A 26,861-nucleotide genomic window follows, 5' to 3' on the forward strand; every position below is an offset into this window, starting at 1 on the left:
CAGAAGAGGCTCTTGGCTTTGGATTGGTGCAGCGCTGGCCATTGTGGTCACTTGGGGCGTGAAGCATCAGACGGAAGAGCTTCCTCTTTGTTTCTCTTCCTCTCTATATATCTGCCTTTCCAATAAAAATAAATATATATTTTAAAAATTTGTTAGCATCCGTATGCCTTCGAGTTCAATTCAGTGACGTTAAACACTTGGTAAAAAGTAGTTAGTCTTGTTCACTCTCACCCCAGTGCTCAGCAAAATGCCCAGTGATTACCTCGGATTCCACACGGCTCCTGAAAATTTAATGCAAAAAATATTCTGTTGGGTGTCTCCAACAAGTGCATATAGGCAGTAGCCACCACCACAACCAAGGTCCAGCAGTTCTGTGTCCCACAGCCTCTGTCGTGGTCAGCCTCGTCTCCTTGCCTACATGCCCCATGCAGCCCTTGCTCTGGCTCGCTTGCTTTTGTGTGTGTTAGCATGTCACCTGTTCATATTTTGTCCCTTTTTCCATTTCTTTATAATTACTGAAATTAAACATTTTTTCAGATAATGATTTCTTTATCAGAAAATATGTGGTCTCCGCATGGCTTTTCTCAGCTTGTACCTTTCTCAAAGCTGGAGTTTTTGTTTTGATTTATTTGAAAGGCAGAGTAGGAGAGTGGTCTGTCAATTTTCCATCTTCTACTTCTTTTCCCAGATGCTAACAGCACCCAGGGCTAGGCTAGAGCAGAACAAGCAGCCAGGAGGCTGATCTGCCGCCTGGCCTGTCACCTGGAGCAGCAGCAGGGTGGCTGTGACGTGACCAGGTACCCAACCTGAGCTGTCACCTGGAGCAGCAGCAGGGCGGCTGTGACGTGACCAGGCACTCAGCCTGGCCTGTCACCTGGAGCAGCAGCAGGGCGGCTGTGACGTGACCAGGTGCCCAGCCTGGAATGCAGTGCCATGGCTTACAGCAGATGGCATCCTGACTTACATGCTACATACCTACCCCAGGAATTTTTAACTTTAATGATATAACATCACTTTTTCTTTATAACTTAAGATTGTAGTGATATTGCTAATAAATCTTTGAATAACTCAGAGTAACAATGAGTTTTAAGTGTTTAGTTCAGAGACAATGTTCCCACCTGCTAGTTCATGCCCCAGGTGCCTGTGACGACTGAGGCTGGGCTAGCTGGAACCAGAGCCTGGGTGCTCCGGTGGGGAGTGACCCTGAACGCTGCGCCAGACGCTGCCCGTTACTGAGGCTCCAGTCCATTCCTGCCTGTTGTCTCTGAGTTGTTTGCTTCAATGTCTCTGTGTTTCCTCTGGATTGTTTCTGTATCACTGAAGAAGAGGCCGCCCTGTTGACACTGAAGTGCATTGTGCTTTGGTCAGGAACCACTGACCATGTCCATGGGGTCCCAGGCTACAGCAGATGGCTCCACTGGCCGTGTCCGTGGGGTCCCAGGCTGCTGCAGGTGGCTGCACTGACCATGTCCATGGGGCCCAGGTGTCTTCACTCACCGTGTCCGTGGGGTCCCAGGCTGCTGCTGCAGGTGGCTCCATTGACTGTGTCCGTGGGGATCAGGCTGTAGCAGGTGGCTCCACTGGCCATGTCTGTGGGGTCCAGGTGGCTCCAATGGCTGTGTTCGTGGGGTCCAGGTGGCTCTACTGACTGTGTCCATGGGGTCCTGGGATGTAGCAGGTGGCTGCACTGACTGTGTCCGTGGGATCCAGGTGGCTCCACTAACCATGTCTGTGGGGTCCTGGTTGTAGCAGATGGTTCCACTGGCTGTGTCTGTGGGGTCCTGGGATGTAGCAGGTGGCTCCAATGGCTGTGTTCGTGGGGTCCAGGTGGCTGCACTGACCGTGTCTGTGGGGTCCAGGCTGCTGCAGGTGGCTGCACTGACCGTGTCCATGGGGTCCAGGTGGCTCTACTGACCGTGTCCGTGGGGTCCTGGGATGTAGCAGGTGGCTTTACTGACCGTGTCCATGGGATCCAGGTGGCTCCACTGACCGTGTCTGTGGGGTCCAGGCTGCTGCAGGTGGCTGCACTGACCGTGTCCATGGGGTCCAGGTGGCTGCACTGACCGTGTCCGTGGGGTCTCGGGGTCTGTTTATCTGTCCTTCTGCATGTCCATGCAGTCCTGGTCGTTACTGCAGAGGAAGTCTTAGGATGAGGTGGAAGGCATCCGCCGTGTTCTTTATCAACATTGTTCTGGCTGTTCTGGTCTCTCTGATTTTTGGTATACATTTTTGAGATTTATTTAATTTTATTTGGAAGGCAGAATTGTACACACACAGAGAGAAAGATCTTTCATCCTCTGATTCACTCCTTGGAGAGCCGAAGTGGCGGGGCTAGGCCAGGCTGAAGGCAGTTTCTTCAGGTCTCCCACAAGGGTGATGGCTGCCTAGGCGTCGGGCCATTTTCTGTTGCTTTCCCCGGGCTGTAGGCAGGGAACTAAGGTGCAGCAGCCAGATGGGACCCAGTTGCCAGGTGGGATGCAAACCTCTCGGGGGGCTTCACCCGCAACACCACAATGCCGGCCCCACCTTTTATGTTTAAATGTTATACTTCAACTTGTTTAGACCCAAAAAAGAATCCTGCTTAGAATTTTATTTGAATTACTCTGAATCTACAGATCAACCTAATTCCCCTGAAATAAGAGCTGAGAGAATATGAGTTTATTTAATAACTGAAGCTGCAGGTTGCCTTGCGAGGGGAGCTTGTAGCCATGTCCTCCCCACAGTGCCCCCAGGGCTGTTTAGTCACGTTCCTTCTCTAAGCCGTCAGCGTCCAGTGCAGGCCTCTCCCTGCTCGTAGTCGAGCACTGAGCCTCCTGCTCCTGCACCTGTTCTCTGAGGGGCAGGCACCGTGGCACGCCGGGTTAAAGCTGTTCCATCACCCTAAACTTCCAGGGCCTGGGAAGGCAGCCCGAAGGTGCCCGAGGGCTTGGGTCACCCGAGTGGTAGACCCAGCACAGTTCCTGACTCCCAGCCTTCCCCCGACCCAGCTTCAGCTGCTGAAGCCGTTTGCACAGCGAACCCACACACACAACACTGCTTCTCTCTCTGTGTCTTTCAAATCAGTGTACAAAAAGGTTTTTCTCTTTTCTTAAGGTTTATTTATTATTTTTATTGGAAAGTTAGATTTTCAGAGAGAAGGAGAGACAGAGAAAGATCCTCCATCCACTGATCCACTCCCTAAGTGGCTGCCGTAGCCAGAGCTGAGCTGAGCCAGGAGCCAGGAGCCTCTTCCAGGTCTTCCATGCAGGTGCAGGGTTCCAAGGCTTTGGCCCATCCTCTGCTGCTTTTGCAATCCACATGTAAGAAGCTGGATGGGAAGTGGAGTAGCTGGGACACTAACTGGTCCCACATGGGATCCGAGAGCGAGCAAGGGGAGGATCTAGCCACTAGGCTACCGCAGCAGGCCCAGTTTTCTTTTTAAAAATAGAATTGAGCCAGCACTTTATATGGGATGCCAGAGTCAGGAACACTGGCATAGCCCGATGTGCTGCCATGGCAGCCGCACAGATTTTCTCTTGATCTTTCATTTCTAACTTGTCCTGTATTTTAACTTCCCAAGGGCAGAGTTCCGCCCGAGAAGCTCAGTTCATAGGCCAGCTTATCCTGGTCCAAGTAACTGCTTCAGGTTCTCACGTGTCACTGTGCTGATGTTGGAATTTTTCCATCTGAGTAACACTCGGTTAATCCCAGGAGCAGGGACAGAGCGCAGCACCGGCCTCCCAGAAGCGCTGTGGCCCTGCGAGCTTCTCCCCTCCTCAGCTCTGCGCCCGCCTTTCCTCTGCTTGCTCTCTTCCCGTTTGGCTTGTTTTGCTTAATTCTGACTATTCTTGAGAATAAAGACGGCGGAATAGGGTAAGGACACGTTTAAATGGACGGAGAAACATTTAATCAGGATGAGGCCGGAAGAGAAATATTCCGGGAAACATTCCAGGATAATAGAAGAGGACAGAACAACAGCAGAGGGGAACCTGGAGACTGACAGACGCGGGAAAGCAGCGAAAACAATGGTGTGGTGTTGCAGTGACTGATACTCCAGCAGCATTCAGCTAATGGCAATCTGACCTCCATCAGCAGCCATAATTCCACCAGCAACCAGGAGGGAAGGGACTTTCACTGGGAGTTTGGAAGGTGAACCCAGACAAAGAACTGTCCTCCTGCTGGTCCATTTGATTTGACCAGGAGCAGAGACAGAGCAGCAGATCCCAGAGAGTGTAAGAACAGGGAGGATTTTGCAGCCCAGTCAGCTGCCTAGAGCCAAATTATGCGCCCATTTTGCCTAAGGTGGCAAAGGCAAGAGAAAAGACTGAGCATGCGCTGAGCTGGGAGTGAACTCATTTCAGACTCGGGGAACGGAGCAGTGGCATATTCCTACAGGTTCGACCCGGGGCAGGTCTGGGTAGCCCTTAGACCTGACGGACAGCAGATCAAGAGCTCTAGCAGTGGTAGGTCAGGAGCCATTTTGTACACTATGGCAAAAGTGTACAAAATGTGTCCGCAGGGGACAACAGTGTACAACATATGCTGAGCTCACGAGAACTCACTGAGTTCAGTGGATTGCGCTGGTACCACAGGAAAATATTACTGTGGCATCATACCGGTCAAAATAGGTCTGTGTGGCACCCAGACTAAATGTCCAGCAGGTTCTGGCAAGATCAGTGCCACCAGCAACCTAGCAATATAGGATACGCGGTGTCTCCACAATCCGGGGCCCTGCTTCAACTGGAAGTGGGAGAAAGGTTGCAGAGACAACAGTGCAGCCTCAGCACAGTTTCACAAGAGGTGGAGACTGGTGAACCAGGAGCTGAGACTACAAAGACCATGGTGGAAATCTAACATAAGAACCCATACATGGAACTTGCTGAAGGGAGTGGCACAGGTGACTACAAAGAACCTTGTACCAACTGCAATAAGTAAAATTGAATTGTAGACCTGTGGGTGACACAGCTTAGAAACTGCCCCAAGGAGAAGACTCTGCTAACCAGAAGTACAATGACCAAGAGCAAAAGAAGACACAAAGGCACAAAAAATATTACTGAAGACTCCCCTGCAAAGGAGCAAAACCCTATGCCAACCTCAGAGTTAACTGCGGAAGACATCGGGAAAATGGGGGACACAGCATTCAGAAAACTCATTATAAAGCTTCTTATCAACAATGAGAAGCACATAAAACAGAAGTTCAAGGAATTTAAGGAACATGTCACACAGGAAATGAATCAAATGAAAGCTGATGTATCAGAAATGAAGAACACAGTAGGGCCAATTAAAAGCACAGTGGAGTCTCCAAAGTAGAATGAAGGAGGAAGAAGAAAGAATCTCAGGATTGGAAGATATTTCCTGTCATTGGGGGAAGCAAACAAAAAGCTGGAAGCAGAGCTGGAGCAGGCAAAAAAAATATTCAAGAATTGAAAGACACTATTAAAAGGGCAACTGTGAGTTATGGGAGTCGTAGAAGGTGCAGAAAGAGAAGCTGAGTTTGCAAATGCATTTAATGAAATAATAAGAGAAAACTTCCCTAATCTAGAGAAAGAATTGGGAAACAAGATCCAGGAGGGGCACAGAATTCCCAACAGGCTTGACCAAACGTGATCTTCACCATGACACATGATAATCAAGCTCTCTCCAGTCAAACATGAGGAAAAGATCCTTAAATGTGCATGTGAAAAAATCCAACTGACATATAAAGGAAGGCCAATTAAACTCACAGGAGATCTCTCACAGGAAACTCTACAGTCAAGAAGAGAATGGAGTGACATATTCCAGATTCTAAAAGAAAAAAATTGTCGGCCCAGGATAACATATCCAGCAAAGCTTTCTTTTGTCTTTGAAAATGAAATAAAATCTTCCACAGTAAAGAAAAGTTAAAAGCATATGCCTCTTCCAAGCCTGCCCTACAAATGATACTTCAAGATGTTCTCTTGACAGAGAGGAGGAATAGCACCCACCAAAACCAAAGGCAAACGGGAAGAATATCCCAGTAGAATGACAACAGAAGACTAAATCAATGAACAACCCATTCCTAAAATGACAGGACCAAAGTACCACCCATGTATATTTAACTCTGAATGTAAATGGCTTAAGCTCAATCAAACATCATAGATTAGTAGATTGGATTAAAAACAAAACCCATCTATTTATTTTCTAGAAGAGACACACTTCACCAATAAAAATCAGCAAAAGCTATGTCTCACGGATTTTGATGGTTTTGTTTCTGTTAGTTTCAAAACAGCTTCTTATGATTAAATCATTCAGTGACTCATAGATCATGCAGTGGCATCATTTTCTTCAAGAAGGTTCTTGACTTTCTATTTCATTTCTTCAGCGACACATTAATCAGTCAGTAGCACGTTATTTAACTTCATGGCATTGTTAATTTCTTTTTTCTTCCTGTTGATATTGTTTTGTGGTTTTTCATTTACGGGGATGTATAGTAGCTGTGTAATGGAGACTGTCATATGTAGTCATGTTACTCAACTTCATGGCATTGTAAATTCCTATTTTTATTCTTATTGTTGATTTCGTATTGTGACTTTTCATTTAAGGGATGTACAGACTGTGAAATGGAGACTAACATATCCAGATGTGAGGATACAATGTAGTATGCATCTCTACTTCCAGACAAAGGTGGACTTACAATGAAACTGTTTAGTATATCTTGACAATAGTATGCTGGACTCTGCCATTGTCCATGTCTGCAGTGATGGACATATGACTGTGTATGAAGAACTGTACTTGTGTAGTGATATAGGGGAAAGTGGGAGGGGGGTTGGAGAGGGGATATGGGAAATGCCAGGAGCCTATGGAACTGTATCATAAAATAATAATAATTTTAAAAATTGTACAGTTTTTGAAAATTCTAACTATTCTCAATTCAAGAACCTGTGATTACTTGATCCATTCATTTGTTATAGTTGCACTTCGTTTAGATAGCAAACCTAACTGAGCCAGCTTATGTTCTTTAGCTTAGCAGACAATGATTCAGTGTGTTGGGGCCATGGCCATGGCCTTGACAGGTGGGTGACATAAAGGGGGCACACTGCATCATGGGAAGGCGTGGGTTGAGGCCGCGCCGCACCGTGGGAAGGCGTGGGTTGAGGCCGTGCTGCGCCGTGGGAAGGCGTGGGTTGAGGCCGCGCCGCACCGTGGGAAGGCGTGGGTTGAGGCCGTGCTGCACCGTGGGAAGGCGTGGGTTGAGGCCGTGCTGCGCCGTGGGAAGGCGTGGGTTGAGGCCGTGCTGCACCGTGGGAAGGTGTGGGTTGAGGCCATGCTGCACCGTGGAAGGCGTGGGTTGAGGCTGTGCTGCGCCGTGGAAGGCAGGCATTGCCTGGGAGTGACGGTGTGAACAGGGCCTGTTACCTTACCTTCTCTATTAAACTTCAGGTTCTTTGAATCATCTGTCAGTTTGTCAGCTTCTCCACCTTTACTCCTCTGTTCATTCGTTCATAGCAGGTCAAGAAGAACTGCAGGCAGATTGAGTCTGCTAAGTCAGCTCCTCATATCCCCGTGCAGTTTATACCTCCCAATACCTTGAACCTTCGCAGCTTTACCAAGATCATGAGGAAGTTGGCTGAGCTGCATCCAGAAGTCAGTAGGTAATAGCTACTTGCATGTGAGCTTTATATGTGTAAGTCTAGTTGAGTAACTTGGCCAGGTGTCACACGTGTCATCTGGAGTGGGCCGGGTATCATGTGTGATCTGCAGTGGGCCGGGTGTCACATGTGTGGTCTGGAGTGGGCCGGGTGTCACGTGAGTGGTCTGGCGTGGGCTGGGTGTCACGTGTGTGGTCTGGAGTGAGCCGGCTGTCACATGTGTGGTCTGGAGTGAGCCGGCTGTCACATGTGTGGTCTGGAGTGGGCCAGGTGTCACGTGTGTGGCCTGGAGTGGGCCGGGTGTCACGTGTGTGGCCTGGAGTGGGCCGGGTGTCACGTGTGTGGCCTAGAGTGGGCCCGGTGTCACATGTGTGTGGAACTGTCCATGTGTCATGTGTGTGGTCTGGGGTGGGCTGGGTGTCACGTGTGTGGTCTGGGGTGGGCCGGGTGTCACATATGTGGTCTGGAGTGGGCCGGGTGTCACATATGTGGAACTGTCCACATGTCACATGTGTGGCCTGGAGTGGGCCTGGTGTCACATGTGTGTGGAACTGTCCATGTGTCACGTGTGTGGTCTGGAGTGGGCCGGCTGTCACGTGTGTCGTCTGGGGTGGGCCAGGTGTCACATGTGTGGTCTGGAGTGGGCCGGCTGTCACGTGTGTCGTCTGGGGTGGGCCATGTGTCACGCGTGTCTTCCACAGGGACCAGCTCCTGGATGCGCTGCAGGCCGTGCGCGCGGACCGCTGTGGCCTCCTCAACGGCCTGTCCATCAGCACGATCGTGGAGATGACTTCCTCCAAGCTCCAGAGCTCGGCTTCCCGCGAGGCCCCCAGGAGGCAGTGAGGAGGCGAGTGGACCATTCTATGCATTCAGTATTGCTTCCAGTGTTAACCTGTTATTTTATTTTCATGTAAGCAATGTTAAGTTTAAATTTACACGGTAATGCTATAAAATGTAGAGCATCTCTTCTGTCAGTGCAGAATTTACACCTGACTGGCATCTCACACATCAGGATTTGGGAGGGGCCTCCAGGGGGGCTTTGCAGTCTTGGTTTTTCTCTTTCATTTGAAAGATGGGAGGCAGAAGCAGAAAGATCCGTTTGCTATTTATTCCCTGACGCCCACAGCAGTGGGGCTTTCCAGGCCAGAGCCAGGAGCCAGGAACTCTGGGTCTCACACGTTGGTCTCTATCATCGGCCACCTCCCAGACTACACATTGACCTGTGACTCCGTCTGGTTCTCCCCTGGGGATGCTGAGGCCCAAAGACTAGGACCATCTTCGTCTGTTTTCCCAGTGCGTTAGCAGGCATCTGGGTTGGAAGAGAAGCAGCGGGGACTTGAACTGGTGGCTCTGCCCCTAAGATGACTTATTTACATCGTGGCTGCCAAGAGATCCCTTACTCTGTGGGCCTTTTTTTAGGGGTCCTTCAACATCTGCTTGTGGCTAGTGGCTCACCAGAGCAAACAAGGTGGGAGCTTTGTGGTCTTTCGGGACCTGCTGTATTAGATGAGCATTGCTGCTTAGAGAAGAGTAGGCTCCATGTCTGAAAGTAATCCACAGCTAGGAGTGGTGTGTGTGTGTGCGTGTGTGAGCGTGTGTGTGTGTGCATCTGTGTGTGTGCGTGCGCACATTTGTGACTGTGTGTGTGTGCACACGCATGTGTCCACAGAATCCCTTCCTAAAAAAAGTCAACAGCAACTTCTGCTCTCAGTTATAGATTTTGAGGGAATTGAAACCAGCCTTCCACCAAGACAGCTAGAACAACTGAGTAAATGGCAACAGGCTGCTTGGAGGAAGTGAGAGGCCAGGGCAGAGAAGATTCCCGAGATGTGGGCCTCGTGCGGGGGGCAGCAGCTGGGGAGGGCCTTCTGAGGGCTGTGGCCAGGCCAGACGTCTGGCAGCCACGGTGCTGACTCGGAGGGCTGCACCCTGGGGGTCCTGCTGAGCCAGAAACAGACAGTCCCACGGAGGCTGTCCCCCAGTGTCAGGCCTGGCTCCCTGCCCTGCACTCTGCTGATGAGGGACCAGTGCAGCCAGGTAGTGTGCTCTGGAGGAGGGCCGTTTTAGGCCTCAGATGATTTATGCCTGAAATTCTGTATGTGCTAGTTTATTTTATATTTGTGTATGTAATTAGAAATAGTGCAGTCTCATGAGTGGAACCCAGCTTAAGCACTAACAATAGAAACTGGAGTCCACGTGTCTCCCAGGCCCACTTTGCTGCAAAGCACGGGCCTGCTTGTGGTTGTTTGCAAAAACAGCAGCAGTTATTCTGTATCCAGACCTCTTTGCAACTTCTTCTTCAGGTCAGGGGTCTCCCACTTTGAGCTGGGCTGCTCTTCATAATGTGGTTTTGAGAAGTTTTGTCATTTCTAAGCAGAGAGCTCAGCGGCCTAATGAGGCAGAGCAGACACTTCCCTGGCAGACACACAGGGCCTTCCCACCCACAGCCTCCTGAGGGACATGCGTGGCCTTTCCCCCGACAGCCCCCGCCCAGACACCCAGGAATCCACCTTCCCACACCTTCCCACGGACCAGCAGCCACAGGTGCCCTTCACTAACCAGCAGAATCAGGATCCCAGGGATGGTTACTATCCTAAGCTACTAAGTTTTGAAAGTGATTTGTTGCCTCAGGAAAAGCTAACTGACTCGGATATATTGGATCAAGGACACAAAAGATGTGATTGTGAATATCAGTAGATGGGTTAAAATTTTTTTAAATGAAGTTCTATTAAAGAAAAAATAAGTAAATATTGGAAACTCTGGTTTTGTGATAGCTAGTTGAAGTGAAAGTAGTCAAAGCACTGTGCAGAGGGGATATGGGAGGGGAAGGACAGATAGTACAAGGGGAGGCAGACTGCGTGAAGATACAGACAGACTGCATGAAGATACAGACAGAGTGCGTGAAGATACAGCCAGACGGCGTGAAGATACAGCCAGATGGCGTGAAGATACAGCCAGACTGCGTGAAGATACAGGCAAACTGCATGAAGATACAGGACACGGCGTGAAGATACAGGCAGACTGCATGAAGATACAGGACACGGCGTGAAGATACAGCCAGACTGCGTGAAGATACAGGCAGATGGCGTGAAGATACAGCCAGACTGCGTGAAGATACAGGCAGACGGTGTGAAGATACAGGCAGATGGCGGGAAGATACAGGCAGACTGCATGAAGATACAGGACACGGTGTGAAGATACAGGCAGACAGTGTGAAGATACAGCCAGACGGCGTGAAGAGATACAGGCAGATGGCGGGAAGATGCATTCAGAGGGCGTGGAGATCAGGCCTGAGGCCAACTGTGAAGATACAGGCAGGAGCTCTAATATTTGCAACTGGAGTTTTGGCCAAAGAGGAGAAAGGAAATAGAGCAGACAGTACATGTATTACATATGTATGTAGTATAGTACATATAAATAATATACAGTTATATAAATATGTATTAGGATGTATTCATTTGATAAATAGTTACAGAGATTGGGATGAATCCTGCATGTGCTGGTTCACTCCCTGAATGGCTGCACAGCCTGATCCGGCCCTGGGTGCAGGTGCCCACAGCCTGAGCTGTTCTCCACTGTTTTCCAGGCCCGGTGCCAGGGTGCTGGGACACAAACTGGCAGCCCCTTGGGTGCTGGCATTGCAGTCTGTGGTTTAACGTATTATGCCACAACACTAGCCCTTTTACAGTATTCTTTCTAAATCGTGGTTGCAGTGTTTTTCAAAGATGAAAAACAATTATTGAAATCAATTCAGTGAAGCCTTTCACAGCTAAAATAGGGCGAGAAAGAATACTCCGTGCACTGGAGAGAAGCTGCCGGGAAACCCAAACCCAGGCTGAAAATCTGTGAAGAGCAGAGGTGGGGAAGCCTCCCTGTGAGCAGAGTGTACGCCTGGCCTTCAGTTCACACAGAAGCCAGCATGTCACCCCACTCCGCAGAAGGACGTGTAGAACAGATCTGTCTCCGTGTCAATACGAAAGGAAAGTGTGTCACTCTAGGGAGATTCACTTTGAGGAATTTAGACATGACAGAATATTTTAACAAGTAGGGAAGTGCTTTCCAAGTGACAGCTGAAAGGTACCGGAGAAATGAAGGCCCAAAGTAAATAAATGCAAAGTCTCGACTAGTATTTAACTGCAAGAAAGAGTGTCCTACAGGGTCTGGTGTCATTGGAACATATTCTGTAATGATAATACTTGAGTGCTGCCTTGCAGGGGTCCCAGGACCACCCAGGCTTGTTATTTACCTGCAGCACTTGCATGATCCCGTGTGTAAGTGCACTCATGGCCATGGTTGTTGTAACAGTAGAGTAGAAAGGACAGTTAGTGAAGGGGATGACACTTGAGGGACATCTCTGCAAAGCCCGGCGTGTGCGCCCAAGGCCCCTTCCCAGGGCAGCGCGGCAGGGCAGGGAGTTGCCCAGAAGTGCTCTGGAGACTCAGCCTGAGGTTGCTGGGGTCTTTCACGTGGAATCTTCGTGCCTGCACATACCCTAGGCTTGGGCTAACAGTTTTAGCCCAGCCAAGCACTGATACTTTGGGGGATTGTGGAAACCCTGTCCAAGCCCAGCCTCCCAGAACACCAGTGAGGGGCCAATTTTGCAAGCAGCCTGGAGAATAGCTATTTCAAACATGCTACACTAACTCTTGTTTCTGCAGTTGCATTAGAAAGCAGACTTTGATAACTAGAGCGTACTTTGTTGCAGTCATTGGAGCAGCAGTAAAAGCAAGTGTCAGAACTGTGGGAAGTGGAGCAGGTGCTTCCCCTAGGGGGTAGGAGAGAATTCAGTGACTACTCCTGCTGGCGGCCAGTGCAGACCCAAGGAAGCAGTGGGGAGGCTCAAGTGCGGGGAGCTGTGATTGGTTCTCTGGCTGCTGGCTTTTGCCTGGCCCACACAAGCTGCTGCATTTGAGACATGAACCAGCACATGTATCTCTCCCCTTGCTCCTCTTTGTCGTTTCCAAATAAATTAATACAAACCCTATCTCAAAATTAACCAAGGACATAACACACTAAGAGCTGAAGCTGTAGGAAGCCTGTGGGACATTCCCAACGCTGGGCTGGGGAGCCTGTGGGACATTCCCAACGCTGGGCTGGGGAGCCTGTGGGACCTTCCCAACGCTGGGCTTGGCATTTTTTCTTGTATATGACATAGACACAAAAGAAAAAGGAAGTTGGTTGAGAGTAAAAGCTTGTATTGAGTCATTAGCAATAGAATTAAAAAGTCATCCATGGAATGAGAGAAAAATATTTATAAATCATGTCTGACAAGAGGTTAGAATCCAGAGCGTATGAAGAACTGCAGCTCCACTGCAGCAAGGCAGGCTGAGTGAAGATGGCTGCGGGCTTTGAGTAGACGATTCTCCGAAGACACACAAGTGCAAGTGAGAGCACAGGAAGAGGCTCAGCCTCCTTGGCCCTTGCGGAAGCAATCCAAACCACAGTGAGAAACCACTCCACACGTTAGAGCAGCTGTTATCCAGACACAGTCAGTGCTGATAAGAATGGGAAGAAATCAGAAACATGATGCATTGCTGATAGGATTCTTAATTCTTCTAAATTAAGGGACGGGAGAGTTACAGCTGGGCACACTACCCCTGACTGCACAGCACAGTGAGATTTTCCACACTGGGTCTGGAGGCCAGCTCCAGCCAAGTTCAGAACTCGAGAAGGGTGTGTGAGATAGGCATAGAGAGAAAAGAAACAGACCAGTACAATTCCAGGATCGTAATGGACCATGCGAGAAAACTGTCTGCTTCATTTACACAGGAGCAGTCACAAGGGACTTCTTACATCATGGGGTTGCATCCACTCGACCGCAAAGTGCGGCCCGGAGCAGTGTAATTACGGTTTTCTTTAGGGGCAGTTTGACACAGCTTCAAGGGGGGCACAATTACAACAGGTGAGTGAGGAAGGATTACGCTTTCCTTGCTTATCTCGGCCTGCCAGCCGCTGCCTGCTCTCACCGGGTCTGGGCTCTAACCTTGGCACCACCCGTGACAACCAGACCCTGCCTTGAATTCCCTATGGGTTAATAGGGCCGGGGCCTTGGTTTATGGGGATTGGGGCCATTGGCACTAATTGGCCACTAGGCCTGCAAGCTCACACAGTTTGTTAGCTAAGCAAGTAAAGCAGGAGTTATAAAGGTGAAAAGAATTGCAGTTAGCAATGGACCATTTTACTCCGTTTTGATTTTAACTCTACAATGGGCAAATGGGTACTTCTAAAGGTAATTCTGCAGATTGTTTCACCTTAAGGCAGGGCGTTATCCATTCTGACATTGCAGCCAGGAATTCCTCAGGAAACACATATTAATCAGTAATACACTCCTATTACAATTTTCATTCTACAACTTATCAGAAGAGAAAATATGTCACAGAGGGGAAAAGATAAAGATCAGAAACAGAAAAACTACAAACAAATTCACACTACAACTACGCACTCGGCAGCCCTAAGTCATGTTAGTACACACATTCTTGAGCTCTTCCAGCCAAAGGGCCGTAAGAGCACCCGAGACAGCACACATTGTCCAAGGCCGGTTCACAAGACGTCAGCAACATCAACTCCCAAGCTCACATTAGCTGTAAAAACCATCTCGCAGGGACAAACAACAATGCCTCAATAGAGTACAGAATTCTTAGCAGCGTGGCCGTGGCTGGGAAGCTCCCCGGGCCCTGCCAAGCAGGGGAGCTGTTCTCTTCACACCTTCGTGTTGTCCACACCCAGTGCCTCAGCCTGGGCTGCGTTAGGTCCCAGCAGCACAGAATGTGGCTCTGGCCCTGGTCAGTTGTCCCGTTTCCCCACACTGCCTGCCAGGGGCTGGCGGCTTCGTTGATGCTGGGTGCCTGCGCTTCTACAAAGGACAGGTCATCTCCCGGGGTGGGTGCTGAGTGCTGCCTGCCCCAGGGGCTGTCGGCAGGTAGGCAGACCTCAACTAGGGAGTGGGGGAAGCACATTAATACTTGAATTTTCAAGTAATTCCTCTTGGCGATTTTCACTACATGGCAATTCAGGCTGTTGTGTTTTTTTCCCTTTGGTTGCATCAAAATCTGGAAAAGAAGCCCAGCAAGGTGGCCTGGCGGCTAAAATCCTCACCTTGAACACTCTGGGGTTGCATATGGGTGGCGGCTCTAATCCTGGCAGCCCTGCTTCCCATCCAGCTCCCTGGTGTGGTCTGGGAAAGCAGTGGAGGACGGCCCAAGGCCTTGGGACCCTGCACCCGCGTGGGAGACCTGGAAGTCCCTGGCTCCTGGCTTCAGATTGGCTCAGCTCCATCTATTGTGTTGTAGCCACTTTGGGAATTAATCACCAGACGGAAGATCTTCCTCTCTGTTTCCTCTCTCTTTGTTTCTGACTTTCCAATAAAAATAAGTATTTTTTTAAAAATCTGGAAAACGTTCTGTTTGTGTGCCGTTGGTGGCCTGCAACTAATCCAGTATTAAGACTGCGTGATACGATGGGTCAAGGGGCAGGTGTCATGGTGACTTTGAGTCTAAGTCAGTTCTGGTGAAATGCTTGGCTGGTAGCAGAGCAAGTGGTGTGGCGACTTCTGCACTGGTGGATTTGGCATAATCAACGTAACGTCTCCTTTTCCTTTGACCCTGTAGGATGCCACGGTCTACAGCACAGAGGAGAGCGGGGACGAACTACGGCGACAAACTACAGCGAGGCCGGCGCTGTGGCCTTCTCTAAAGGTCTACTACACCTAAAATTAAAAAGATGACTTTAATAAGTTTATAAACTTTATATTTCAAACTTATTAGACCCTTGAAACTTCATAATCTAGGTCAGAAAAAATGGCCATGTCCACTTTAAACCCTTGTTAAGTCACTGTCTTTAAAATACTGTTTGGTACTGTTCTCTTAGTATGAAGGCATTTTCATACATTAAAACGTGTGGCTTACCTGAAGTCCGTGGCTTAGTTTCAGTCGCCTTAAGGAATCTCAAGAGTGGACCGTAGGATAACAAACACAGTGAGTCTGGAGATGAGCAGTATTTTGGAATTCAGTATTTTATGCCTCCCCATAGGTGAATTATTGTTACATTTAATGTGCATTTGTACCTTTCTATGAAATATCCAGACTTGTGGTCTGCTTTCACGGGACTGGGGACCGAGCACTTTGGTAAGTCACCGTCAGTGCTCACAACGTTGCTTGCTTGCTTGCTTGTTTTTCATGATTAGTCTTTTTAAAATTTAAAACTTTTATAAGTATAAAACTTGTTTTATGTTATTATCATGTTATGATTCAGTTCTCTAGGCCCTGGGATTTCCCTTCCTCCATACCCGAGTCCCATCACCCCACTGAGTTTCCCTATATCATTACTATAGTATAGTTCTTCATGCACAGTTATGCCCATCATTGCGGGCATGGACAATGGCAGAGTCCAGCGTCCTACTGTCAAGATATATCCAACAGTTTCATTGGGAGTCCATCTTTGACTGGAAGTAGAGACGCATACTGCATTGTATCCTCACATCTGGATATGACAGTCTCCATTTCACAGTTACTGTACTTCCCCTTAAATGAAAATCCACAATTCATAATCAACAACAGGAAGAAAAAAGAAATTAACAATGCCATGAAGTTAAATAACATGCCACTGAATGCTTAATATGCCACTGAAGAAGTGAAAAAGAAAATCAAGAATCTTCTTGCAGAAAATGAGGCTACTTTATAACCTATGAGTCAGAAAGAATTTAATGAGAAAGTGTTTTGAAAAGATAAAACTAAAATCAAAATCTATGAGATATAGTCTTCTGTTGTCATTTTACTGGGATGTTCTTCCCGTTTGCCTTTGGTTTTGGTGGGTGCTATTCCTCTTCTCTGTCAAGAGAACATCTTGAAGTATCATTTGTAGGGCAGGCTTGGAAGAGGCATATGCTTTTAACTTTTCTTTACTGTGGAAGATTTTATTTCATTTTCAAAGACAAAAGAAAGCTTTGCTGGATATGTTATCCTGGGCCGACAATTTTTTTCTTTTAGAATCTGGAATATGTCACTCCATTCTCTTCTTGACTGTAGAGTTTCCTGTGAGAGATCTCCTGTGAGTTTAATTGGCCTTCCTTTATATGTCAGTTGGATTTTTTCACATGCACATTTAAGGATCTTTTCCTCATGTTTGACTGGAGAGAGCTTGATTATCATGTGTCATGGTGAAGATCACGTTTGGTCAAGCCTGTTGGGAATTCTGTGCCCCTCCTGGATCTTGTTTCCCAATTCTTTCTCTAGATTAGGGAAGTTTTCTCTTATTATTTCATTAAATGCATTTGCAAACTCAGCTTCTCTTTCTGCACCTTCTACGACTCCCATAACTCACAGTTGCCCTTTTAATAGTGTCTTTCAATTCTTGAATATTTTTTTTGCCTGCTCCAGCTCTGCTTCCAGCTTTTTGTTTGCTTCCCCCAATGACAGGAAATATCTTCCAATCCTGAGATTCTTTCTTCTTCCTCCTTCATTCTACTTTGGAGACTCCACTGTGCTTTTAATTGGCCCTACTGTGTTCTTCATTTCTGATACATCAGCTTTCATTTGATTCATTTCCTGTGTGACATGTTCCTTAAATTCCTTGAACTTCTGTTTTATGTGCTTCTCATTGTTGATAAGAAGCTTTATAATGAGTTTTCTGAATGCTGTGTCCCCCATTTTCCCGATGTCTTCCGCAGTTAACTCTGAGGTTGGCATAGGGTTTTGCTCCTTTGCAGGGGAGTCTTCAGTAATATTTTTTGTGCCTTTGTGTCTTCTTTTGCTCTTGGTCATTGTACTTCTGGTTAGCAGAGTCTTCTCCTTGGGGCAGTTTCTAAGCTGTGTCACCCACAGGTCTACAATTCAATTTTACTTGTTGCAGTTGGTACAAGGTTCTTTGTAGTCACCTGTGCCACTCCCTTCAGCAAGTTCCATGTATGGGTTCTTATGTTAGATTTCCACCATGGTCTTTGTAGTCTCAGCTCCTGGTTCACCAGTCTCCACCTCTTGTGAAACTGTGCTGAGGCTGCACTGTTGTCTCTGCAACCTTTTAGAGCAGTTCCCAGGATTAGGGAGACACCAGATGTAGCTCGGTTGGCGGTAGCTGATCTTGGCGTAACCTGTTGGCTGTTAGGTGTAGGGACCACACGCACCTATTTTGACTTGCAAGATGCTGAAGTCGGTATTACTTTCCTCTGGGACCAGTGCAATGCACTGCGCTCAGTGAGTTCACTTCCAGCTCAGCGCATGTGCAGCTCACTCTTGTCCCTGCAGTCGTAAAGCCTTTTTCAGATTGTACAAAGTGGTGGTTGATGTGGCAGAACCAGAGTTCTGATCTGCTGGCCATCTAGTCTGAGGGCTTCCCAGATCTATCTTGGTGGAACCTGTAGGATGTCACATTATTGCAGTTCATTGAGCCAAAAATGTGTTTACTCCCAGCTCAGTGTATGCTCAGTCCTTTCCCATAGCCTCTGCCTCCTTAAACAAAATGGCGCCCAATTTGCCTCTAGGGGGCAGACTGGGCTGTGAAATCCACCCTGTTTCTACACCACCCTCCTGGGACCTGCTGCTGTCTCTGCTCTTGGGTAAAGCAAACAGAGCAGCAGGATGGGCAGTTCTTTGGGTTCAGCTCCTGAGCTCCTGGTGAATGCCCCTTCCCACCTTGTTGCTGGTAGACTTCAGATGGCTGTCCACTGAACGCCAGTGGGGTATCGGTCACTACAACACCATGCCGTTGTGTCTGCTGCTTTCCTGTGTCTGTCAGTCTCCAGGTACCCTCTGCTGTCTGTCCTCTCCTATTTCCTGGAATGTGCCCACTCTGCTTCACCCTGGAAAATGCTTCTCTGTCTGCTAATCGTGTCCTTACCGGTTCCGCCATCTTGGTTCTCTGATTTTGTTTTTTGGTACGTTGTGTAAGGTGAGAGAGTGAACTGGAATAATTTCCAAAGTCATATTTTATGCCCTATCTGAAAAATATAGAGTATAAACTTCTCCAATTGTTTACTTTTTAAAAAGTTTATTGATAGATTGACATTGAAGTTAAATATTACGTCCCATTGTTTAAAATCCTTAATCAGCTTTTAGGTGGTGTCATTGCAGTAAAAGTTATCCATTTAACATTTGTATTTAATAAAACAGCTGACCTACAGTAACAGCATAAGATTAATACTTTTTGCACTCTCCATGACATTTTCCAAGTACAAATCAACCTACCAATGTTTATGTTGTCTCCAGTTGTTACCAAATCCACCCCAAGTGTTTACCAAGCATTGGGTTCTAAGTGTAGAAAAAATTAGTAAGGATCCGATTAAATAGGACTTGAGAATCATTAGATTTGGGGCCATATATCACATTAGTGGATTCCTAAATAATGGAGGTTTTTGTCCCCTGTATGTTAAATGATAGGGTTATTTTAATTGTTCTGAATATAAGAGCCAGAGAGAAACACACAGGCAGGGATGACAAGCCCCACCCAGGGGCTCCCTCCCCAGAGGCCTGTACTGGCCAGGGAAGGAGCGGAGCCGGCACCTGTGGGTCCCACACATGCATGGCCGGCTCACGCTCAGTCACTTGAGCCACCGTGTGGGCAGGAGGTCTTCTCGCCTGGCTGCCAGCACCACGTGAAACTGGAGTGTGGAGTATGCATTATTCTCAGTATACCAGCAGAAATAAGAATTGTACCTCCAGCCATCTATTTATAAAGGAAATGGTGATGTGGTAATTCCCTGTAAATATAGACATAAAATTGTACTGTTTTGATTTGAGAAATAAGAAAACATCTTTTGAATTCACAGCTTTCAGTTTTGTTGTGTTTCTAATTCTCTTCCAAAGCCTGAGTAGAGATCAGGCAGCTTTCTAACACTGAGGGGCAGTCAGCTGGGTCAGCCGTCACTGAACTTCCCAAGTGAACTTTGTCCATTCGTATTTCTAGACTGCCCTGGGAAGAATCCATCTTTATCGTATTCTCTGATTTAATATTTGACAGCTGTATGCAGTTGCACAAATTAAAAACTGAGCAGATAGCCTGTTTCCAAATATTATATGTAGAAAAGTCTCAGCCGCTGTGTGCTTACGTATTGTTCAGAACTGCTTCTCTTTCATGCTGCAATGCCAGGACATCAAAGATCATGTGTGGGGGGACAGCCAGAAATCGGGGGTGTTGCCAGTACAGCATCAGCAGAACGCGTGCCTCAACACTGGAACTCTGCTGGTGCCAGTGCCAACAGATGTAGCCATGAGACTGAATGTCACATGTAAAATTCTATTTGTTTGTAAGGCGGAGTCGCAGGGTGAAGGGGAGGAGAGACTACCATCCCTGTCAGCTCCACAGTGGCTCCGTGGTTGGGACTGGGCCGGCTGAAGCCGCGTCGTGCTGCCCCGCACGGGCACACAGACCGTGTCTGGGCCATCATCTTCTGGCAGGCCTAGATAGGTTGATGTGATTTGTCTGATTTCTAGAGGTAACTATTCTAGAAGGAAGAAGTGTCCTTACAAGTGTCGTGGCGCCCCAGGGAGGACTGTGACTGTTCTAGAAGGAAGAAGTGCCCTTACAAGTGGTGTGGCGCCCCAGGGAGGACTGTGACTGTTCTAGAAGGAAGAAGTGCCCTTACAAGTGGTGTGGCATGCCAGGGAGGACTGTGACTGGGCTGTTTGATCATCCCAGCCGTGTGGATACACGCCACGAGACAAAGGGTGCCACAGAGCAGGAGGGAGGCGTCTCCAGGAGCACACAGCCTCTCCGTTGGAGACTGCAGTTGTGTGCGTGTCTGTAAGCATGTGGGCTCTGCATCCACACCCACATACGATACAGGAACAGTCAGGCTCTTTCAACATAACATGTCGTCAGCCTTCTGGAGTCTCATCCTGGGTAACGAGGACTGGCTATGCCTACCTGTTCACTAAAACAGCTGGGCAATAGTCCCACAGCAGAGGGCAGTGTTGGCTACACAGCTGTCTGTACTTGGTGCTCAGCAACAATTTGATGTACAGAAACATTGGGGGAATCTGGAATAGTCATGGTGGTCTTCATTCCACTTGTCTATTGTTAGCGACATGCACACCCCTGGTAAAATTAGCCGGCCAGGGTGCCAGGCTGGCTGGGGTGGTTAACCACAGACCTGCTAGTCTCTGCAGTTTCCTAGGGTTCTCTCTGTCCGAGTCCTGTTCGGGGCCCATGGCTCCCCGGTCATCAGGTGTTGTGGGCTAAGGAGTTGATTAGCGCTGGTTGGGATAGGCAGGAATAGGAACTGGGCTTGTGGCTAAAAATACCTAGACTAATTGGACCCATCTGTATCCAGCTTCCTGGTTAAATGAGGACGTGGGGGAAGAGTATATAAGGAGAGGTGAAGGAGCGATAAAGAGAGACTTCACAGAGACTTCCACCATCACTGGTCTCCTGTCTGTGCTTCATCCCCAGACCCTCTCCCTGTCCACGTTACTGGCTCTGCTGGTCGGGGAAATCTGGGAGCTGTCCAGCATCCATGCCTCCCCCCCCATCATTAGTGTCCTGTCCAGGGCCCACGTCCCCCGGTCATTAGAGTCCTGTCCAGGGCCCACGCCCCCCGGTCATTAGTGTCCTGTCCAGGGCCCATGCCCCCCGGTCATTAGTGTCCTGTCCAGGGCCCATGCCCCCCTGGTCATTAGAGTCCTGTCCAGGGCCCACGCCCCCCAGTCTGGGTGTTTTTGAGGATTGAGTCCTAACAAGGAAGAGCTTCCCTGTCTGCTTACTTGCTCTGTTGTAGGGCAGGAACCTGCTGTTTTTCTTATCTGGATCTAGAGTACCTTGCCACGTTACTTTGTTACTCATGCCACTCCAGCTTTAAGCTCTTTAGGCAGTTGCCTCTTGAAAACAACATGCTTTCTTGAGAACTTTTATTCTGTGGTTCCACAGGTTATCATTGGTTTATCTTTGGCTCTCTCTGTGCCAGCCCACTGGCATCAACCCCCTCTCCAGCTGATGAGTCCCAGAGTGATGCTTAGGAATGCAGCTGGGCCCGGCACTGTGCCGGAGTCTAGTGGCTGAAGACCTCCTTGCAAGGACCAGGATCCTGTATGGTGCTGGTTAATGTCCTGGCTGCTCCACTTCCCATCCAGCTCCCTACTTGCGGTCTAGGAAAGCAGTCGAGGACTTCAGGGTCCAAAGCCTTGGGCTCCTGCTCCCCTGTGGGAGACCCAGAAGAAGCACCAGACTTCAGATAGGCTCAGCTCCAGCATTGCAGCCACTTGGGGAGTGAACTAGCAGGGGGAAGATGTTTCTCTGTCTCTCCTCTCTGTAAATCTGACTTCCTAATAAAAAAAAAATCAATCAATCAAAAAAAAAAAAAGCAGCAGCTAGATTGCTCAGGTGTGCTTGTGGGGCCGGTCCCTGCCATCCCGCGTCCAGCTGAGGCGTCGGGTACCCGCTGTCATCCTCGTGCCTTCTCAGCTGTTGGTTCTCTCTTTGAAACGAGTCGCTGGGCGTTGTATGTTCGTGCGCACACTGATGTTTGGAATTCATGTCCCTTATTTCTTAGTGGTGAGAGACCAGGCTCACATTTACCCAAAACACTTGTTGAGTCTCCCTTCCGTGTGAGGTCACCAGGAAGCGGCAGACTGCAGCCCTGTGAGAAGTGCATCCGCTCGCTTGCTCTGTGGTTTTTAGGCCAAGTCTGACTTTCTGAATGAACTGAGCTTACATCTTACGCGTGAGCGCTCTCGGGGAGGCCTGCCGTGTGTGCGAGCCTCGCCTGTTGGTCTCCCGCAGCAGCTTCTCTCCCACGGGCCGTTCTCTCGATGGTTGATGCTGCTGAGACATTTTGCAGGCTTCCTGTGCACCGTGTTGACGTTGAAGCTGCTGCTTGCCCCACCACCCTTGGGCTGCTCCAGCAAGTTCTCTGTGTGTGCCCTTGCTCAGCACTCAGCTCATGCTGGCTGAGGGTGTGTTAGCGTTTGGGGCAGGTCGCGGCCAGGCCTGGGAGGAGCAGCCCTGGTGCTCTGGGCTTCCGTCTGCAGCGTTGAGGCTGTTCCCCGCGTGTTCTGGTGGACACTGTCTTGGGAGAAGACACTTGCGCCCTGCTCTGTGTTCCTGTAGGACAAGCCGGTGTGGCTGTGCTTGCCTCAGTGTGGGCTCCTCTGCTGAGACCCTTACAGCAAGGCTCACGGCCCGCAAGTCCCTCAGTGCTCCTTCGCGTGTCCCCTGTGCCCGCTGCACCTGGAGGAGGCCGCGGGCTGCAGCCTTGCTGGGGCCCGTCCTGCGGTACAGTAGCTACTTGGAAACTATTTGACTTTATTAATTCTTTGAAGGTTTTTTGAAAAACAACACCAGAGTAAACTTCATATTTTTTCTGATTACTCTGACGGTTCTGTGATTTTCCAGGATTTTTGCTATGGTGTGTGGGAACGGGAGCCCTTCCTGGCCAGGTGTGTGTTCCTGGGCCCCCACGTGAGCCTCGGAGGACCCTGCGCCTGCCCCAGCTTCTTTCCCTGTGCGTTCTCTGCAATGCTCCTCTGGCTGTCCTGCCCCAAGGCGCGGTCCAGGCAGCGCGGCCTTCGAGGACTGCCCTCCCTCCCAGTGTCGCTGCCTGCAGTGAGAGGGCAGCTGTCGGCTGCCGTGTTTTGTCCACACGTGGGTTTGGGGAAGGAGAAACCGGGCAGTCTGTGGCCGACGTGGTGCTGGCCTGTCTGCACTGTGGGCCCTGCTGCCGTGTGTCCTTGGCCTGTCTGCACTGTGGGCCCTGCTGCCGTGTGTCCTTGGCCTGTCTGCACTGTGGGCCCTGCTGCCGTGTGTCCTTGGCCTGTCTGCACTGTGGGCCCTGCTGCCGTGTGTCCTTGGCCTGTCTGCACTGTGGGCCCTGCTGCCGTGTGTCCTTGCCTTCTGTCTTCCCTCATCCCTCCAGGCGGAGGTCCCAGCATTGTCCCTGCTTCCTGATGCCAGTCAGGGGGAACACATGGTGTGCCTTCTTCCACTCCTGTGATGCAGTTTGTCCCACCTGATCACTTGTGCAGAGGATGCCCATAGTGTCCCCTGGAGGGACTCCCACTCAGGTCCAGGGCGTAGACAGACGCGTCGTGGGGAGAGGGAGTGGCAGTGTGGGTGTGCAAACCCTCCTCGGGGTTCTCGACACAAGTGCGTGTGCGGCACTCGAACCTGAGGGTGAGGCTGCGCTGTGAGGAGCGTGTCTGCTCGGGGGAGTGGGCAGGCCAGAGCAACGGGCCTCCCTCCCTGTAGCCTGCGGTTCATCCCCGCAGAGAAAATGCCAGAAAGGAAGGCTCCTGCTGAAAGCAGAGGTGCCCCAGGTGAAGCCACAGGTGGGACCTGAGCCCAGGGCACCCGGCAGCAGCTGTGGGTCCCTTCGGGTGACCTGTCCCGGGGCTGCCCTGCGGGGTGTGCGCTTGGCCCCTCTCAGCCAGGCTTCCGGTGGGCTGCGGCTGAAATTCATCCAGAGGTTTCCTTTATTGTCTTACCCTACAGCTGAGGTCACCCACACTAGAGTCCTGCTAAACTGAAGACAGGACTTTGGTGAACAAAGTGGGGAAGTCGGGCCACAGAATGGGTTCAAGAGGGTCTAATCAAGTCCAGGAAATGTACCCCCACCACTGCCGCTTGCCACAGGCCCAGGCATGCTGACCCAGCTGTCAGTGGCCTTCCTGGAGCTTACAGCAGGTGGCAGCAGGCTCTCCGCCAGAGGCTCAGTTCACCTGCAGGAAAGAACTGAGTCCTTGGGGTGTCCCCCAAATACCACAGTGCTGAGCTGCGGGACAGAGGCCGGCACTGCTTCCTGCACATCAACAGATCTTACCAGTTGCTTGGAGTCCTTGGAAGAGGAGGCTAAAGAAGGAAGTGCAGAGAGGGCTGGGTACTGGTGCCTCCAGGCCAGGCTCAGCCTCCTGCACCTGTACTCTCTGTGGCCACACTCCCCAGGAGGACGCTCCTCATCCCGCGTGCAGTCAGGACTGATGGGGGCGAGGAGGTACTGTCCAGTCCCCCCCACCCCACCCTGAGCATTAGGCCTCCCATGCCACCTTCAGGCTCACAGGACCCTCCCCTCCTGTCCCAGGTCCTTTCCCAGCGCCTTGCCTTGTCTCGCCCTGCAACACTGCCACCCTTCCAGCCCTTCCAGTGCGCTGGGCCCCCCGCCAGCTTTCGCCACCCCAGGCGCACCCATACTTGCCCCTGGAGGGACCAGAGGGGGCAGGGAGCCAGGTGAAGATTGGCGTGTGGCCTCGACCTGCCCCACCTCCCCAATTTTAAAATGGTTAATTTGGCGAACTTTTCTGAAGGTTGCAGCGTTTTCCCGGCTCTGGGCAAGCCTCCACCCAGCAGGTGCCGCCCGCCCAGTGCCTCCCCGCCCCCCAGCCGCGGTGCTTCGGGCAACGCTGCGTTCCCACCCCGCGCTCCCGCCCCCGGCGGCGTCTCCGCGGGGCGGGCTGCGACGTCCCCAGCACTCGGCGGGGCGCGCGGCGGGCGGGCGGACTCCACTCGGCTCGCTGCGCGCCATGGCTCGGGACCTGCGTGGCCTCCCTTGCCAGGGCCTCTGGCTACTGCTAGGTGAGTAGGCGCGGGGGTCCAGATCGACTGCGCGCCGTGCTCAGAGGCAGAGGAGGCGGTGGGAGACTGCAAGCGCGCCCTCCCTCCTGCTTGCGAACACCGGGGGCCGCCTTCCCACGCTGCGTCCGTGCGCAAGGGTCCCCCCACAGGGTGCGAGCAGTCCGTGCGTGGGGAGTCGGGGTTTGGGCAGGAGATCTCAAGCCTCCAGGAGGAGGCGAGGGGAGGGGGAAGCGGACTGCACCCTCCCCAGAGGAAGGAGAGCTGGGGCAGAGTGCTTACGAAGGGCAGTGCAACTTTGTCCCCCGCGGCCAGGAACACCAGGTGCCCCAGCCATGCTTGCTTCCCGAGGCCACGGTGTGCAGGCAGGATCTGAGCGAGCACCTTGGGTGCTTAGTGGCTCAGGAGTGTCTGACTGTTGCTCTGAGCTGTTTCTTGTTTGCTAACTGGTGTCCTTGCAAGAATTAGCCCAGCTGTCTCCTGGGGGCGGGGGGAGTGGGAGGTGGGAAGGGCACAGAGGGAAGAGGGTAGGGCTACAAGTTCTTCTTTGTTTGCTTGCTGGGGAAGCCGGAGAGGCAGAGACTTGGCAAAGCAGAATTTGCTTTGTGCTTGGAGAGACCCTGTGGTCTTAGGGACCCGCGGCAGGTTTAGCAAGAAGCGATCGCTATCGCCGGCCTGTTGTCATGTTTTCCCACGATGCTGCGTCAAGACTGTGTCAACCGTGAGCTTGTGGATTGCTTCCTGTGCCGCTGACCTTTGCTGAAGGTGCCTAAGCAGGTTCCTCGGGTGGGAGGAGCCCGTCCTGTTCTCTGCACCCTGTGGGTGCTGCCGGCCCTGCTGGCCACTTCCCAGAGCGGGGCGTGGCTGCCGGCACCTGCTGTACATGGCCGTGCTGCCCGTGCTGTTACTGTCGCCAAGAAGCAGCTGCTGGCGGAGTGGCCACTCGTGGAGGCTCCCCGGGCAGGCTGGGCGCTGGAGCCTGCGAGGGGCAGCGGGTGGACATGAGCTTTCTTGGGTGGTCGCCAGCGTCCTGGTCTGAGCGGATCTGGCTGCCCAGCAGGTGCTCTGCCTGCCATCGTGTGAGAAGCTGCGTGTAGTAGTGCCAGTTCCCCCTCCTGCCTCGGGATCCCTCCGGGTTGTCGTGGAATTTGCTGTTTCAGTTTCCTAAGAGACCTGTGAGCCAGGCAGAAGGACGGCATCCTGCCTTCCTTGCACAGCTGAGCGGTCTGTGCAGCCGGCGGGAGCTGGGGCGAAGGGGGACCGGCACCCGCTGGCGCCCGTATAAATAAAGCATGCTGTCTCAGCCACATGTAAGAACTCCCCTTGTTTACCAAGAGAACATTTCATGTTCAGCTGCAAGTCCAAAGTCCTGTGGTGTGAGCCTCATCGCCAGCGGTCTGGCTAACGTTAGGAAGAGCAGACACGGCCTGAGAGCTTATGGGCGTGTTGATGAGCTTGGAGCCGCTGCGTGGGAATAACTGCACACACACACACACTGCTGTGTTGCCTGGCCATGGCAGCAGCCCACACCTCCCTGGCGATGCCCACTGTGCTGCCCAGAAGGGCCCCCTGGGAGGTTTTGAGGCCCTGCCAAGCCACAGGTTTCAGAACTCTGTGACAACTTTACCACCAGGCCGTTTGACTTATTCCATCTGCTCACCTTCTGCGTGTTGTTGTTAAAATCTCCATGGAGCTGGAAGGTCCTTTCCCTCTGGGTATCCCCAAGACCTGCCGGGCTGCACGGATGCTGGAAGATCGCATTGCAGCCTTCCAGGCCTGCTGCCCAGT

The 26,861-nt window shown here is 50.8% G+C and overlaps 2 protein-coding genes across 2 annotated transcripts in view; both read left to right on the top strand.

Annotated features, from left to right (window-relative positions):
• The window catches only part of RBM44 (RNA binding motif protein 44), a 39,670-nt gene extending 31,241 nt beyond the window's left edge, over positions 1–8,429 (top strand). The window contains exons 14-15 of the mRNA XM_040972434.1: positions 7,444–7,589; positions 8,288–8,429. Of these exons, the coding sequence (XP_040828368.1) occupies positions 7,444–7,589; positions 8,288–8,429 (288 nt within the window). The remainder of the gene's footprint in view (positions 1–7,443; positions 7,590–8,287) is intronic.
• Positions 8,430–24,963: 16,534 nt separating this feature from the next.
• RAMP1 (receptor activity modifying protein 1) overlaps positions 24,964–26,861 on the top strand; it is a 29,821-nt gene continuing 27,923 nt past the window's right edge. Inside the window, exon 1 of the mRNA XM_040972355.1 lies at positions 24,964–25,076. Coding sequence (XP_040828289.1) covers positions 25,025–25,076 — 52 coding nt within the window. The 5' untranslated portion in view covers positions 24,964–25,024. The remainder of the gene's footprint in view (positions 25,077–26,861) is intronic.

This window comes from Ochotona curzoniae, unplaced genomic scaffold (genome assembly GCF_017591425.1).
Source record: "Ochotona curzoniae isolate NIBS_2020 unplaced genomic scaffold, NIBS_Ocur_1.0 contig_2294, whole genome shotgun sequence".
Taxonomy (NCBI): domain Eukaryota; kingdom Metazoa; phylum Chordata; class Mammalia; order Lagomorpha; family Ochotonidae; genus Ochotona; species Ochotona curzoniae.